This window comes from Thunnus albacares, chromosome 13 (genome assembly GCF_914725855.1).
Source record: "Thunnus albacares chromosome 13, fThuAlb1.1, whole genome shotgun sequence".
NCBI classification, from domain to species: Eukaryota; Metazoa; Chordata; class Actinopteri; order Scombriformes; family Scombridae; genus Thunnus; species Thunnus albacares.
The window spans coordinates 14,665,595-14,682,817 of NC_058118.1; the positions used below are offsets into that span (position 1 = coordinate 14,665,595).

At 39.8% G+C, this 17,223-nt stretch overlaps 2 protein-coding genes across 2 annotated transcripts; one reads left to right on the forward strand and one right to left on the reverse strand.

The window, feature by feature from the left end:
• The first annotated feature begins 607 nt into the window (after positions 1 to 607).
• rab38b (RAB38b, member of RAS oncogene family) lies at positions 608 to 7,648 on the forward strand. Its single transcript, XM_044370558.1, has 3 exons — positions 608 to 1,230; positions 2,929 to 3,206; positions 5,140 to 7,648. Exons 1-3 carry the CDS (start codon positions 1,002 to 1,004, stop codon positions 5,287 to 5,289), a joined length of 657 nt encoding a protein of 218 aa, XP_044226493.1. The 5' UTR covers positions 608 to 1,001; the 3' UTR covers positions 5,290 to 7,648.
• Positions 7,649 to 11,571: 3,923 nt separating this feature from the next.
• Positions 11,572 to 16,462, reverse strand: LOC122996131 (transcription regulator protein BACH1-like). Its single transcript, XM_044371698.1, has 5 exons — positions 16,241 to 16,462; positions 15,853 to 16,101; positions 13,571 to 15,046; positions 12,201 to 12,407; positions 11,572 to 12,103 (listed from the first exon to the last, which is right to left on the reverse strand). Exons 2-5 carry the CDS (start codon positions 16,099 to 16,101, stop codon positions 11,771 to 11,773), a joined length of 2,265 nt encoding a protein of 754 aa, XP_044227633.1. The 5' UTR covers positions 16,241 to 16,462; the 3' UTR covers positions 11,572 to 11,770.
• Positions 16,463 to 17,223: the final 761 nt, after the last annotated feature.

A 17,223-nucleotide genomic window follows, 5' to 3' on the forward strand; every position in this document is an offset into this window, starting at 1 on the left:
TAAGGTATACAAACAGCATCATACAGAAACTGTCATCTGTATGTGTTTTTTTGGTAATATTGGTTTAATTTAATATGTGTACATACACATAATAATCCAATTATGGCCAACGGCCAGAGTAAGGCTGAAGTTCCCTTTAATATGAAGCATAAAGCTGAATAATAGCTACTCTGTCTTCCTGTTTTTGTAAATGCTACTGCGTTTTAAGCCTTGTGGCTTAACATTGTAGAGCCTGTGCAATGATACGTTACTAGAGAAAGGCACACCAATCTGTAAATGAAGACCTGTACTTGAAGCACTGATAGTTTGAGTTTTTGTTGTTGTTGCTGTTGTTGTTGTTTTGTTTTGTGTTGCAAAATGTGGTGTAAACATATATTGGATCAAGACTTACATAACTAAAATACCTTTCAGTAATAACCTAAAATGGGATCAGTCGATCTTACTACAATTACTGCATATTTATTAAAAGAATATAGTTTTTATATGTACTTTACTTACTAACATTACTGTCTTAATTACATTTTTACAGCATTATTGAGCTGCATGTAAACAGCCATTTAAGGGACATTCCCCCTTTTGTCTGATGATGCAGGCAACCACAGTAGTTGAAATTTAGTATTTAAATGGAGCACTTTTTACAGCACAATATATAGGGGCAGTACCACCCTCTCCTGAACACTTTTAGTTTCTTTTTTTCGCTTCACAAAAGCAAGGCGACCGAGCACACAGGGGGTTAAAAAATGACAGTATGTTGCACTAGAGACTCACACTAAGTCTTCTAACAGGAACTGTAAGCGCTTACCGTGCGCACTGGGTGGCGAGGCTAGGTCACAAGTTCCCAAGCACAACCCCTGAGCAGATCATACAGACACTTCCCCACGGGCAAGGCGGTTCCTAAACCCGTACGCAGAAAAAAACACACGGGGACAGGGGGAGTCTCAAAGCGCATTCATACCGAGTCAAAGTTACCGAGCTGGTGGGTCTGAGATCCAACAGGTGGCATGACCAACCATCCACCACACTCTAACGGTATGCAGAGCCACCGAACGGAGCACCTGTACAAGGTGCTGGTCATCGGAGACCTGGGGGTCGGGAAGACTTCCATCATCAGGCGGTACGTCCACCAGACCTACTCCACCAACTATCGGGCCACTATCGGGGTGGATTTCGCCCTGAAGGTGTTGAACTGGGACTCTGAGACTGTTCGGCTCCAGCTGTGGGACATTGCAGGTGAGACAATGAATAAGTTGAATATATTTAATGTCTTTTATCTGCTCGGCATCTATCATCCTCTGCTGTAAACGTTATAGTAGTCTCCTGACGTCTTGCAGGGTCCAATACAACTCATCGATTATGTGGAGAAGTATGTAGGCTGTGTATAGCACACCCATAGCTTAAATTTATTGTTAAACATGTGCAAGAACTAAGGAAGCTTTTCAAACTCTCTGAAAAAAGTCAAAATGTTGTGTAGCAATGCTGTTTGTCATAGTTCCTGATAAGTTTGTAATTTGGGCAGATAAGACTTATCTTCAAATAAACAGTGAGGCATGAGTGTTGTGAAATTATACACTCAAACACAAAGATGCAGTGTCATTGTGGAGATGTGGTATCTAGCACAAACAGTATTCTCTCTTACGCACGCACAAGCACACACACTCTCAGACACACTTACACTACAATTGTTGCTTAGGGAAGACCAGCGCACTGTCATTCAGTCATTCACTCAAGGTATGGTGCTACATTATGTGATTAGGCCCATGTGAGGGAGATTTAAAGGCCAGTCACAGGAGTGTCATTGTAGCCTAAATGAAAAAACAAAACATCATGACTCACTCATCACTCACACGTGCAGGCACATGCCTTAAATGGTTAATTTGGAACGATTCAATGAAATTATAAGTCACTCTCTGATTTATTTTATATGCCTGCTTGACATTCATCCTGGGGAGCAGGAACAGACTAAGTGATGATTGAGAAATTCATTTTTTTTATATATATATATATATATATAATTTATGGAGTGGTAAATCACACATACAGTACTGTGCTTTGAACTCATGTAAATTGCGCCATCATCTGAATGAATGACAGCGTGTCAAGTGATGTGTGACGTGGGTGTCCGCCTGAGACTCCTGTCACACTTCCTCTGCATATGAGGGTTCCTTGTGAGTAATGAAAATCATTCATACATTCTCTTCCGCAAAATGAGGAAGTTCTCAATCCATATCCCGTCCAATTTTCCATTTCCTCAATTTAATCAAGGAGCAAACAGCAGTAATCTGTCCTTCTCAGAGTATTTATGCTGTAGCCAAGCCAAAGGTGGACTCTCATGTATTAATTAAGCATATAAACTTTTCTGCTGACAGGGCATGGCATGTAAAATAAGCAGGATGCACACACCTACGAACTCAGTTTTGGACTAACAAGTACTCACACTGGATAGCAGAACACACACCCCCGGGAAATGTCACGTTGACAGCCGTTCTAACCGGCTCCTCAAGCACCTAATTTCCATTCCCCGCTCAATACACAATGCATGGATGAACACAAATACATGCATATTTGCTTACAGACATTTAAATGGTTATATTATCTGTCATTGTACAAATACCATTATAGTCTAGGTCAAAGTTTACTTGCATTGCAGGTCGGGCAAAATACAGGTTTAATTTAAGTAGGCCTATTGTCAACAGGAACAAGCAGTGACTGTCTGGTTAAGTGCAACGCGACAGTAAATCCAGAGGAATGTGCTGTTTCATGAAAATACAGGCACTGCTAACTGCATTCTTAATCCCAGCTGCATTTGTTGTTTTGCTGCAAAAATGCAGGAAAACAACAGGAATCACTCATGCTAGGAACAACAATGTTGCCATGCAAGCGAATGAATCTTCCTCTATGTGTGTGTGTATGTGTGTGTTTTCATCACAGGACAGGAACGTTTTGGTAACATGACACGGGTGTACTACCGTGAAGCCATGGGAGCCTTCATAGTATTCGATGTGACACGGCCCACAACCTTTGAGGCTGTTATCAAGTGGAAAGAAGACCTGGACTCCAAACTAATGCTGGCTAATGGACAGAGCATTGCCACTGTGCTGCTAGCTAACAAGTGTGACCAGGGCAGGGAGTTGACCAACAACGGCATCAAAATGGACCAGTTCTGCAAGGACCATGGCTTTGTTGGGTGGTTTGAGACCTCTGCTAAGGTGAGACCAGAGTATAGTAAAAGTTTTCTTACTTTAGCAATCATTTTCTATGTGTGAAGTGAAATTTATTATTCCTGCATTTGATGGCATATTTGTTATTACAGGGCAGGTAACACGCACATTTCTAGGTCTATATTTTTATTCTGAAGCTCTACTGGAATATCTTTCCATGATTTACAGTTAATAACAACTCCTTGTTCAATTTATACTGGCTCTTTATGCAGCCCCTCAGTTCAGTCTCTGATGAGCCCACTCTGTTCTGATTGGCCAGCTTTTCTCATTCATTACTCGAAATATAAATTTCTCAAATACATCCACACATGTTTGAGCCTGAATCCGATCCGAAATATGTGAGTGGACAATGTGAACAACCCATGGAACAACCTTAGTTACAACCTAGCAACAAAGGCTACTGAACAGACGGCCGTTTATGGGTATGCGTGAACAATCTGATGTCATCTTGAAAAGGAAGTAGAGGTAACATTCCAAACTAAGCATTCAGGGCAGGTTGAAGCCCGGGCCTCTGGCTTGCTGGGAGCATTTTTACATGCGTTCACCTCAAGTTTTGGAACTTTGACCACGTTTGACAAAGACATTTGACATTGTAACAGTATAAAAATAACAGAAAATCACAAAAAGCATATGTCCCCTTGAAAGCATTATAAGTATTGTTTTAATCATCAACAATACAATGAATGGGCCAGATTGTAGGCCTTTACAGTGAGGATCCGACTCGCTCAGTGGAAACCCTCTCCCACTCAGGTCACTTCAGTCAGTGAAAAACATCCCCACAGAGCCAACTGGAATTTCATATCCTCTTGGAAAGTGGCTCCATGAGATAAATGTACAAAGCAGGGTCAGGTTACTGAAGTGAAAAGTTTAAAGTATTGGAGGATTGTTAACTGTTCTCCTTGGTGTTCAAAAACTCAATCTTTCAGGGTTGGACCTGTGCAGAGTTCTGCTTCTAATCAAAGAAAATAAGATTAATCATTTGAACCAAAATGTTCTCAATTCTTCCCTTAAATAGATGAAAAGTTATACAAAACTATATGACTACAACACTTTTATTGATTGAAATATTAAAATCCAAGATGTTATCTTTTCATATGGCAGTAGCATTACATTGCATACGTAGTTATGACTTTGATGGTGTGTTCAGAAACCCTGAGATATTGACTAGAATTTGAAATATTTATGAACAAGATTGACCTGCCATAGAAATTATGTAATGCATAACAATTTGAATTATCACATACTATTTCAAACACTCCGCAGTACTTGCACATAGCTTTAAGTTCTACACATCCTCTCTTTACACTAATGTGCTGCAATTCTTGACATCAAGACTCAACATTCTGAAAAGTCAAAGGTTATAAGGCGCAGGTTCAGCCAGTAGTGATAGAGGTGGATTGTACAAACAACCATTAGAGGTGGATTGTACAAACAACCATGCACATCCTTCTTCTGTTGCAATTAAAAAAATGTCTACAGCATTCATTTGAATTAGTTTCAGATATATAAAGTGCACGCATGGTGTTGTTAACACAAAGGTGACAGCATGCTAGTTATCCACATCTTGTACTGTACATGCTGTAGGTCAACTACTGTCAAAGTACAGCATGACAGCAGGGAAAATGAAGCTGGGACATTCTGTGCTTTACAGGCTTAGTTGAGATAACAGTTTTCAATGAGTAAACTATACCTCACTGAATCAATAAAACATCTCATTGTCTGTGTTATAAGAGCTTCTCAATTGGTCCACACATAGTTTACTTCATTTCACACATTTCACATCTTTTCTTGGAGGTTATATGCTGTTTTTATTAATTATTATTAATTATTATTAATTATTATACAGTACAAATTGAAAAAAAAGACAAGTAAAAACAAATTATTGAGGTATACCTAATTTTGGTTTATCTCTCTTCTTTAGGACAATCTCAACATCAGTGAAGCTGCAAACTTCCTGGTCAAGCACATCATGGCCACGGAAAATGACATCCTAAAATCCGTGGTACCAGACACCATCTCACCGCAGCTCGACTCCAGCAGGCAGATGAGCTGCTCCGGCTGCTTCAAATAATGAAAGGGGGGAGCAATGGCAGGACAGAACAGAGTGAAGACACAGTAGGACCAAGAGGGACACCACAAGGCCCTCCAAGGAAATCTTACGTACCTACGGTACAATTTGGCTTCTTTGGTCCAAACCACAGTTGAAAATGTTAGTTTGCTGCATGTTTGTAGTATGTTTGTGTTCAGTGTATAGTTACAAGCAAACCAGAGCTTGCAAACTAAAGTCACATGGACTCAGAGGTTGCACATTAACTTAATAGTATTTTCGGTAACTCATCGTGCCTTGAGTTTAAAGCTTTTGACAGAAAGACAAGTATAACTTCAGGTGGGCATAACACGCTATGCTCTTTTCCGTGAGGTGATAGATGATTTAAAGTATCGAACTGTCAACCTTGTTATTTTTGGGGTAGTCCCTTTTAACTGGTGAACATTACATTGTCACTTCTAATAACACGTTCACTCGGAAAAGGATCCTCACCTACCTGACCAAACTGAACAAAAGGAGTAAATGCCCCTAACATGCATGATGCAAGACATCCGTCATATAACAAGGAGACCTACCTGTGTAACTGATCATCAAAAGTATGAAAATGCTGTTCAACTTACATCTGTTCTTAACTGTGTCAAGCAAATACGATTGTATTGCTGTTCTCCCTCCATTTACCTTCCCTCCACATGACGCTGGTGAAAAAAAAACATTGTGGGAGACATGCAGGCTTCCTATATTTTTTTTTTTATACTGGCAGAGCCAAAGAAAGTAGTATCAACCACTTTCAGTGGATCTCAGATTTGCTATTATGTAATTCTGTGAATTTTGCACACACATGTTTTTTTATTATGATTTTAAGTTATTTATATGTATGCTTTTATGAGTGTAATGCTGGTTGATGTATTATGTTATTCTGCTTAAAATCCTTCCTTCAACTGACTATTGTGTAAGCATTATTTGATCAGGCAATTTAAATAACAACACATTCCTATTTATAGCAAAAACTTGGTAGGGGCGAACTGCTGCAGAGAAAGGGAAAGTTAAACACTTGGACACACAAACATCCGGGAGCTCTTTTATAGCCAGTGGGCAGTTTCACGGGAGCAGTTCAGGTTTAAGTGAATTAAAGACTTGTCCAACATGTTTGTTTGTTTATGGAAGAGAGAGCTTGTCATCTGTCTAAATTTTGCTTTTAGAACTATTTGGCTACAACATCTGACCAGACTGATGTCTGCTTTTTTTTTCTTTTTTTTCTCAGAATTAATATATTTATGCATGTTGACCGTCTGCTTGTAAACTGGACATTCTCATGAGTTCACTTGCCAAAGCCTAACCCTCTGTATCCATGGCAACTAAATCAAGTCTTTTTTCATGGGTATCTTCTAACATCTGTGTGAAGCTAATTCTCACTGTACACACAACCATATAGACACAAATGTATGCACACACACATAGACACACAGATTTTTATCTGCTTTTCTCCTCTCCTCACCCACTCCATCCTCCATTATTTTTCTTCTCCTGAAAAAAACTCTCTGTCCTTGCAGGGTGGTTGCTCACAGTGTCTTTCTTTTAAACCCCCTCTTTTCCCTACTTTCTCTAATTCTCTGTTTCACATACAGTCTGTACAGCACACTACTGTATATAAAGCTGCACAGTCTTTATTGTACACCGGGAGATACAGTGCCTTTATTGACGTTCCAACAAGTAGACTCTGGTTGCATGAAGTTGTTTCTTTTTGGTGACTCTGCACCCCTGTATTATTTGGTAAAACAGTAGTATATCTTCAAAGCCAAGGCATTTGAACCCACCATTGTCAATGCTGTGCCTTTTTTCTAACTGTATCTTAAGACAGAGAAGATTTATGACCTTATATAAACTCCAGATCAGTAGCTGGAGTGTCAAATGTGCTGAAAATGGATAAAATCAAGTGCATTATGTTTTTTGTTGACATTTACACAAATGTATATTATAAGTGTATAATGACACATGTGACATTGTTTCCTTCAGCTGATGGTTGTCAGCAGTGTTTACAAGCCTGATAACAACGGCGTCATATGTTATTGTGTGAGTTCTTGTTGTGGATTTACAGCATGAATATTAGGGCATAATAGACTTAAAACAATGCCTTCTCCACAGGACTGCAGTTTCTCATTTTTGCTCATCATGAGGCAATGCATGCATCGTGCATCATGTGATTTCACCATGGTGTCACACTACAGATTTTTAAGCTGATTAGGGCTGAGAAAGAACTGCATGCTCACGTACACACACGACTGTCTGTGTAGGACAATATGTTGTGAGAATGTTTTAATGTTTGGTCTTGGTGAAACAAGACTATTCATCTGTGGATTGTTCTTGTTCATTATTTATTGTAAAGTAATGCAAATAAATGAACTAATTTCACACACAGCATGTGTCATGCTGTTTTTGTAACACATTAGCATAATGTGACACTGAAGTTCACTCATGCCATTTCACCTTTAACCTGGGACAAACCATTTTACAGCCTCGTGATCACAGCCGTTCTTTATAGAGCTTCACAAATCACTGTAAGAGTCAATGCTTCCAAATTTTAGTAGTTTAGACTGGACTGAGAGATGTATGTGTGTCTGTGCGTGTGTGTGTGTGTGTGTGTGTCCTTAGGCTGATCCAGGACTCTCAGGTTCTCATTAGAAAGTCGCATGACTGAGTGGATTATTCTCTGCCTGAGGGATTAGATTTGGTCGTCTGCTCTTGGCTCACGTTAAGATATCACCACCAACAACCCATCAAATGATCCAAAAACACTAAATATAACCACTTTGGAGGAATTTTGTCATCTGAAGTTGATCAAGTAATATATGACAGACATAAATGACTTCTTGTCAAAAAATGAAGCAAATGGTTCAAAACAAAAATGAAGCACATGGTTGAAAACAGACGCTCACGCTGAACTTCGGTAATCTCCTTAATGTTGAAAAAGTTGTGAGAGTGGGTGTCTTAATTATATTTCAAAAAATGTAATTAAAAATAAAACAATGATATTCAACTTTCATTTAGTTTTGGAAGTGAACTCTTCCAATGACAACACCTGGCACAGATTTAACCATTCATTACTGGAATTATGAGCTCAATGTATTGTGTTCTCTATAGTTCTCAGGCTCTGCCAGAGAACCACCTACACAAAACACCCACATATTCTTTCGGAGCGAAAGAGAGAGAGCGAAAGAGAGAGAGAAGAGGAGCAGATAGTAAGAGAAGAAAATCAGATGGGGAAGAAGTAATACTTAAATCTGATAGCAAGAAAATGTTATAGACAGCTCGTCAACAGTGCATGCAGGTAAACAGAAAGCCATTAAAAAGGTCACATCCAAGATTCGACTGCCTCTGAAACCTTTTTTCAGACAGAATTCACACAGATTATGAGTGATAACTGTCTATTCAATCATAATGCAGTCGGCCAGTTTAATCACATGGTCAACAGAGTCTTTTGGCAAATTACATAATTCAGCCACAAGAGCTCAGATGATAGAGGACACTTGATCTGATTTGATCTATTTCTTACTGCTCTCTCCAACAGTAATTGATCATGTGGTGCCATCTGTTGTCAAATTAGTCACACTGCAGGCATTTTATCCACTATCATGTAAACTGATTGATTGGAAACAACCCACTTTTTTTCATTTATGTTGGTGTTAATTTGCTAAACAATCCTAAATTTCGAAATATACGAACTAAACTTTTATGGCCTAATGAAGAGACATTACTGGGACTGACTCATATAATGTTTCCTCAGATGGGAACATGTCTCATTTCTAAAGAAAAATGACAAACGTAAAACATTGTTGGATGTCCTGACAGCCGAATGGTTAGGCTGCCTGCAATATGACTGCAGCATCCTGTTTAATTCCTTATTCTTCTCTCCTTTATACTTTATACTGTCTAATAAAAAGGCAAAAAATGTTTGTATGTTGGATGTACACACACACACACACACACACACAGATGTTACAGAGAAGTGCAGCCACTTGAGAATGACAGGATTTGTAACTTAATCACAGCGTGTGAACACCAACACATGCTTTCCCAGGCAAATTAGGACTCTATTAGGGCGACTCTCTCATCTTTGATCCCTTGGACCTCAGCGAATCTCAGTTCCCACCCCTTGGTGCCAAAATCTAGGCCACATTAACCTGCTTGACCTTTGCTCCCCTAGAACTTCCTTTAATGCTTTATGATAAGAGCATGTATAGCCAGCGAGATGCGATTTACAGATTCTAGTACAGTTTTGTAATAATCTGAGTATTACGCTACATTTGCTCACATAAAAGAAAATTAAGAGATGAAATCAGAGTCTCTGCAAATTAAAATAACCTTCAGAAAGAAAAGAGGGAGATAGATCAAAGGGGAGGAGAGAAGAAAGAGTGAAGAGAAAGAGAAACTCATATTAATTTAAAAGTAACAGAAGGGAGACTAAGTGACCAGGGAGATTCAGGGGAGGGAGAAACATTAAGGACTAAGTGCAGTATTCAGTCATTTATGTATCTGTTAAGGTTGAAAGAAGAAGTGAGACCTCATGAACCTGGCCATTCATCACTCTCATCTAACACTGATAGACTTTACATCTCATTAGCCTTACTGATGGTTTTCCAATAACACTGCGTTACACTAACAATCATAGTTCAAGTGCAGGTGATTAAAGCAGACATATTTTTACAATTTGAAGCATTTTTTCTGTTTTGATGTTTATTTGTTTTGTTCCACTTTTGCTAAAAAAAAAAATGCAGGAATTCATTTGGACATCGTCATAGAAAGATAATGTCATTTTTTGTGTGTGATGAAAATAAAGGAACACAGTAGAAAAGCCATTTGTGTAGCATATACTGTACAGTAGTAAACATCTATACAGCTCTGAGTCTATTGACTGTGAATACACTGCCACTAGGGGGCAATAAGCACCAGTAGTATCATCCCTTTCTTTGGCTGTGTGTGCCTGCAGTTGTCTGGTTGCGAGAAAGGAAACAATTCTCATGTCATTAACCATCACCTGTCCTCAAAAAACACAATGTGGTTACTCAGCATTTCCTCATAAAATCAATGCATACCTGATTTCTGGATTTACTATGTGATTAATTTAGTATTTTACACAAATCATTGTCATAACAGCTGCACTGTGACAACCATCGTGAGTAAAAATAAATCTATAAATATTTGCACATATATATACAGAGAAACCTAATCATGAAGAAGAAGTTGCAAAGCAGCTTTTCTGTGAAGAATCCTGAGTGTAAAAGATCTACTAAAGTTCATAGGTGAGGGACTACAGAAAAGCCACAAAAAAGGGTGTAATGAATGTGATGTACAAAACAAATAGAAATAGTAATACAGTGATACTGTTGATAGGAGACATACTTACACTGCACCTATCAATGAGTTACTGCTGCATTGTTCACTTGACCCTTGACAGTAATTTCGATTAATACTTCTTACACCCTTTTGACTATCACAAAGTACCAAAAGATTATTAAGTTATAAAGCCTGCACCCATTACAGGACAGACACATAATGTAGAACTTGATTTTTCATTATACAGTGTGAGGCAGTTTCTCTCCTAAAAGTGTACTGTGCTCATGTATAAGGTGCAGTTTTTTTTTAGACTGCACTTTAAACATATTTAGGCACGTTTGTGAGGTCTGTCTTCGTGAGGGAAAACAAAGATCTGAGAGGTGTGTGCAACCTAGAAGAGCTGTGTCACCGTGGTCAGCTGAGGAGTGGCAACCACAATGACAGCCTGAAATACAAAAGCCAGACTTACAGCCACAAGGTAAACATGGCACACTATGTCAAGTCTATTTGGTGAGTTGTCCAGTTTGATGCAAAATGTTATGGCACGTTGTTCTCTACATAGAGAGGGCAGAAGCAATACTGTTACCAGGAGGTATTTGCCGAATTTTCTCATTAATGCCTGAGAATCTTCTTCTATCTAACCGTATCAAAATGCAGCTAATTTACTGTTAATCATCCTGAGGTAATCAAGCAGTAAAGCACATTACAAATTTATATATCATTGTTCCATTTGATTCATGATTAAAGTAGTGATTGTCTCTGCTAAAATCTCAACATGCACCCTGGCCGTGTTGATTTGTAGACAGTTACTTTCTGCCTCTAACCAGAACACAAACACTAATAAGCAATTTGCAAAGCTGGACACAAATTGCTACTGAAGGACATGGTCCAATGGGTTTGGATACGTGGAATGCTTTAGTGACCTTGCAATAAGTCTTTTAAATCAATAAGGTAGCATGAGTTAATTAAAACATGTTGTAATTATGGCCTTTTTATTATAATTGCATCGTCCTATTAGGATGACATAAGTGATGCACTGCTTTATCTTGCAGCCTGTCCATGGTAACGTCTTTAAATGACACAGGGTGGGAACCCTTGGTTTAATAACCAAACTTTCACTATCCTATGGGTTTCATACAAAGTTGATGTACAGTGGGTGTCCTTGGATGTGTATCTAATTTGCCCCTGAGTCTTGACTATCCCCTGTGCCTGTGTCCCTGCTCGAGCTGGACGAAGCCTCCTCAGATGCCATATATTTGTCATGACCCATGGCAGAAGCTGAGAATGCAGCCTGGGGGTGACGTAAAAGGAGAGAGTCTATGTGAGGAAAGAAAGAGGACAAAGGGCAGTCTGGAGATGTGTATTTGGCCAACACCTGGAGCTGCTCGGGCTGCAGGTTGGCTTCACTGCAGACCCTCTGGCACAAGTCAGAAACACTGTGACGTGCTCTCAACTTCATCTGGCTCAGATTGCTCTTCTCCGTCATCAGTTTCTCCCTCTCCGTCTTCTGTGACATACACATGCAATACACACAATCAGATTAACATGTCTGTAAACAAGAGGTGACTTCATGAAAATGTTCTGATTTACATGGGGTTTTTTACCAGTTTGTTGATTTCACACTGTAGATTGTATATGCAGTCTAATTTCCTCTTGCGGCAGCGCTGGGCTGCAAGGCGGTTTTTGCTGCGCCGTCTCATATCATGGACAAACTCCAGCTGTTCACGTGTAAAGACCTGTTGTTTCAGCAACTGTTGGAAGTCATTTCTACTCAGATCCACAATCCAGTCCACAGAGAAGGGTAATTGAACCTGAAGACACCCGAAAAGGGAATAAAGTTTGCACAAACACATTACATCACAGCTGAGAGTCTCTACATCAAGGAAGGACAGAGGGAGCCAAAACCACTGCTTTTTTTCTGTAACATAATGCTGTACGTGACTAGTCTAGATGAATTAAAATGCATTAAAAGCTAAATTGTTTGTGACAGAATTTGAAAAGTGAAAAAGTTTTGTTGAATTACATAAATTAGTTTGAAGGCACTCAGATAACCTGTAGTATAATGCTCATACACCTGCTTTAAAGCAGCAGTCTTGTGGAGGCAGGTTTTATTTGGTTAATCTGAAGAAATGTAAACTTATCTTTGGACATAATTTAATAGATCATAACAGAATGAATGGAATTCAAAAGTATATATACATACATATATACATATATATAGCTTGCTCTGTATAAGGAAAAAGAAAGTAAAGTGAGGCAAAAGTAAAAATGGATATGGAGTTCAGATAGTAAGTTGCGTTTTTACTAAGCTATCAATTATTAACTTTAAAAATGAGGAGTTAACATTCAAAAGCAGAGGTCAGGCAGTGGGTTATTGCAGCTGCTAATGTGTGACAGGAAATGTACACTCACTAGTTTATTGGAGCAGTATAAATCTTGAAGAGTTTTATCTAGAGTAAATAAAAGCTCTGAGATGACCTTAGCTTTGTCTGGACACTCACTGCTCTGTTCATACTTTCAGTCAAATCCAAGTGAGAAATTTGTACAGTAACATGAGAGATTCCACAATGACTACTGGTGGTACAAACAACCTGTTGTTTGTGTTGCTAACTCAACAGGCTGAGCTGCCAAGTTCTGCTGAGTTGGACTCTGAGCCAATTAGCAAGATGCATACACATTGGCACAAAACACACATATGCACACATCATCTCTACTTGGGTGAATAATTAACTTTATCACCATAACGATTCTGCTTTCTGTTGCACGATTGCAAGCGCTCATTTGATACAATGTACTTAAACTCTTATCTAAAACAAACATAGCAATTTAATCTACAGGAAGGGTGAGCTCAATGGTGCTTATTGATACAGCACAATGTGAACTTCACAGTTACGTGGCAGCAGGGCTGATATTTAGTAGGACAGAGCAGAGCTGCAGAGTCTCAGCAGATTTTATACTGAGTCATGGTGCTCACCTGCCTGGCCCTCTCCCTTGTGTAGGACTCACTGTCTCCCTCTGTCTCTGAGTCTCCATCCTCCCCTGAGTTGAGGGATGACACACCTGACTGAGATGCCACCTCGCACTCAGACCCAGCTCCCTTCCATAAACATTTGCTTTGGTCCAAATCCTGGAGAAAAGGGCAACCGGTGCTTGTGGAGCTGAGATTCATCTGCAGCCATTCTAAAGATGTGCTCTGCAACTGTCTGCACCCTGTATCAGAGGAACTTCTTGCATCAGGGTCCTGGAAGTTCAGATGAGAAGAGGACGGATTGGACCCCAGCCACTGAGCCAGGTGCTCAGCCACCTCTCTGCCATTATTCACTTTCAGGGCCGCTCGCTCCATGCTGCCTTGTCCTTTTTCTTGCCAGGCAGTCTCTATCTCATCATCTGCCCTTTTCCCCTCAGTTTCTACCTGTTGCTCTGCCTGTCGATGAATGGATACTGGCTCTAGTACAACAGAATCCCTTGTTTTCTTTCCCTCTGCAATGTCTATGGCAAGCCTCTTTTCCCCCAGTGACCCACTGATTGCAGGGTCCTCACCAGTGGCCTCCAGGGGGCAATGGTGTAATATTAACCCTGGTGACCTCTCACCTGGCACTGTGCTTGGCCCTGAGGAGACTGCCTTGCCATTGGATCTTTCTGAAAAGGTGAGTGCAGTGGTATGCTCCATCTCCTTCTCCATCTTCACAATATCCACCTCTCTTTCCTCCTTTTCCACTCTTTCATGTGTGTCTTTCTTAACCACAACCGCCCATCTGCCCCTGTGTCCCTCTGTGCTCATGTCATGTATTTCAGCTTTCCATGACCCATTGCCCTCCCCTTTGCTCTCCCTGGACGGATTTGAGAGACTCTCTCTAGGGAATTCTACCTCATTCCTTTCTGTTTCATTCTTACTGTTCGCCGTGCTGCAGTAGGTTGAGCAAGGTAGGTCACAGTCATTCTTGGTTACTGTTACTGGATTGCTCAGGCTTTTCTCTGTGACAAAGGTTTCCTTCCCACAAGCTAGCTGGAACTTGCGATACTTTGGGCACTGCATAAAATCCTTTGTCCCTTCAGCTACAGGTGTAGGAGTGCCCGTACTGTTCTGACTTCCCATTTTTCTGTTCACTGATTTGTTACCGAGCCCGGCCACTTCCTGCTGAGATGGTGAGTCAGCAACTGGTTTTACTTCTTTCTCATCCAACAGCACATCATCAGAGTTTATAGCACAGTATTCCTTTGATAATCGCCTCTTGCATTTCTTCTTACAGCAGGTCTTTCTTGGAAAAGGGGCAGAGCCCTGGCTAGCAGAGAAGAATTTAGGGAGGAGGAAATCAAAGCACGCCTCGTCTAGGTCTCTGAAACCAAGAATAGAGGCTGAGTTCTGTATTTCTAAGACATTGTCTTTCCCAAAGAGTAGTTTTGAAGTGTAGGCAAACTTCAGCAAAGGTTCAAATCCAGCAACTGTCACCTGTGAGGCAAAGAGGACAAATGACATACATGAACACTTCATATCTTCTTGTATGTACTCAGGGATAGCAATGGTAATAGGATCGATCTTCATTAAATTTAATATATCATAAGCATGCATAAAATACTAAAGGCCCAGATGTGAAAATAAATCTACTTTGACTACAAATGTTTAAGGAAATAAAGTTCTGGCTCAGAAACCAGTACATGTAACCATGAAAATCTAGTTTCTGTGGCTTTTGCAGTTTCATAGAAAATGGAGGGAATACATGAATATGTCATTTGATTAAGTGGCAAATGAGTTTTGTAAAAGAAATACAGTACTTGTGGAATAATAGGAAAACTAAGTTTTAAAATTGGGGTCCATTTGGTCATTTTAAAAGCCCAATTAGCATTGCTAAAATAACAGGAAATACATTTCCCCCATAAAAAAGGCTAAACTGCTTGACCTTTTAATTTTTATACCTAATCCCCACTGGAGTCCCCTTTCAGAATAATGTTTTGTTTTGTTTTTCTGTGGACTAGAAACCAATCAGAAACACTGAGATTTTAATGTGGATAAGCATTAAGCTTTAAGGTTTTTAGACTCTGCAAACTGTAGTCAGTAATTGTGTCTTTACTAAATATTAGATTAAATAGCATAAAAATACACAAATTAATGAAATACATTTTATGCAGTCAAGAGTACAACCATGAGGAAATAATCCTTCTGGTGACTTTTCTCACTTTACTTTCACACACTGCTCACACTATTCATGTGAGTCTTATGTGTGACTACTTTTATGGCATCATGAGGTGACATCTCACCTCTTGTGGCAGAGTGATCACTGCTCCATGTTGTGTCTGGGAGGAGATCCTGTGCGTGAAGTACTCACTACAGGAAGCGAGCACTGAGCGGTGGGCTCTGAAACTCTGACCCTCCACCACTACTGTAATATCACACAGCGTGTCCCGGCAACGCTGCTCGTCCAGGCAACGCAGCACATGGGAGGAATGTGCTGTAGACTCAAATGTAAACACAGATGACCGGGGGGCAGACATGGCCATCAGGGACATCTGTATGTACACATAAACACAAATAATCAACTTCTTTTCCTCTACCAGGATACACACTTAGACAGACTTTGACAGTTCCAAAAAAGTAACATCACTTTTATTAGATATACATTTAAATAACAACAGAAAAGTTGCCTACCTTACAAAGCTGACTTTATATATCCAGGTTTCTTACAGTGTTAAAGAGAGTCCCAGCTGTTCACACATGGTTATTTCTAAATGGAATGCTGTCCAACCAGGCTACACTTCCCAGAAAGCCTTATCTCAACTCGGCTACAAACTAAAAACTGAGCTTGACTCAGTCATATGGCCTGTGTGTGAGTATGTAAGAGGGAGGGAGAGAGAGAGAAACAGAGAGAGAGAGAGAGACTGAGTGAGTGAGAGAGAGAGAGAGAGAGAGAGAGAGAGAGGGAGTGTGTGTGTGTGAGTGTGTGTGTGTGTGTGTGTCTGTGTGTGGGTGTGTGTGTGTTGCAACAACTCTGGGTGTAACAGAGCAAGCGCTGACTCATGCACTCTTGCTGATAAAGGATGAGCAAGCAGTTTTCCCGTCCATACCAATCCCACCCTTGGATGTGTCTGGTAAACTAACAAGCTTTTCCCAGGAAATCTCTTTATAGAATTACCCTGAACACAGTTCAGAGATTAAGGTGAAGGTTGGGTATATAAGCCCAGTGTTTAAACAGGATATTGTCTTTTGTCTTTTGGATTTACTTGACTAAAGTTAGACACAGAATTTTCACAAGAAGTTGAGCATTAAGACAAATGAAACTGCCTAAAAGAAGAATGAGACTATTGTGTTTTTTTCTAATGATGAATATTTGTGAATCAGCCCTTGTTGTCACATATCTTCTTGTTGTTTTTCCAGGTATCAGCAAATCTTTCTGTGAACTCTGTTCAAGTCTAAGTCTTTGTTGTGTGTTGTTTGTTAATGTGTCAGAGAGAGAGAGAGAGAGAGAGAGAGAGAGAGAGCATATCTTGCTCACAGAGGTACAATAAGTCAACAGCTGAAAAGGAGTACCAACACGACTAATATAATTCAACATTTGTCCTCAAGTGATCTTTAAATTTTAGATTTTTTTTAGGCTTTTGAGGTACCACCAACTGTTATATTAGCAGTCTAAA

Bases quoted from the DNA above. Each gene is read 5' to 3' on its own strand.
- rab38b (XM_044370558.1), top strand. From the start codon at position 1,002: ATGACCAACCATCCACCACACTCTAACGGTATGCAGAGCCACCGAACG. The intron at 1,231-2,928 runs GTGAGACAATGA...TTTTCATCACAG, and splicing joins CCAGCTGTGGGACATTGCAG to GACAGGAACGTTTTGGTAAC. The intron at 3,207-5,139 runs GTGAGACCAGAG...TCTCTTCTTTAG, and splicing joins GGTTTGAGACCTCTGCTAAG to GACAATCTCAACATCAGTGA.
- LOC122996131 (XM_044371698.1), bottom strand. From the start codon at position 16,101: ATGTCCCTGATGGCCATGTCTGCCCCCCGGTCATCTGTGTTTACATTT. The intron at 15,047-15,852 runs GTGAGATGTCAC...TTTGCCTCACAG, and splicing joins TGATCACTCTGCCACAAGAG to GTGACAGTTGCTGGATTTGA. The intron at 12,104-12,200 runs GTAAAAAACCCC...TGTATGTCACAG, and splicing joins AGTGTGAAATCAACAAACTG to AAGACGGAGAGGGAGAAACT.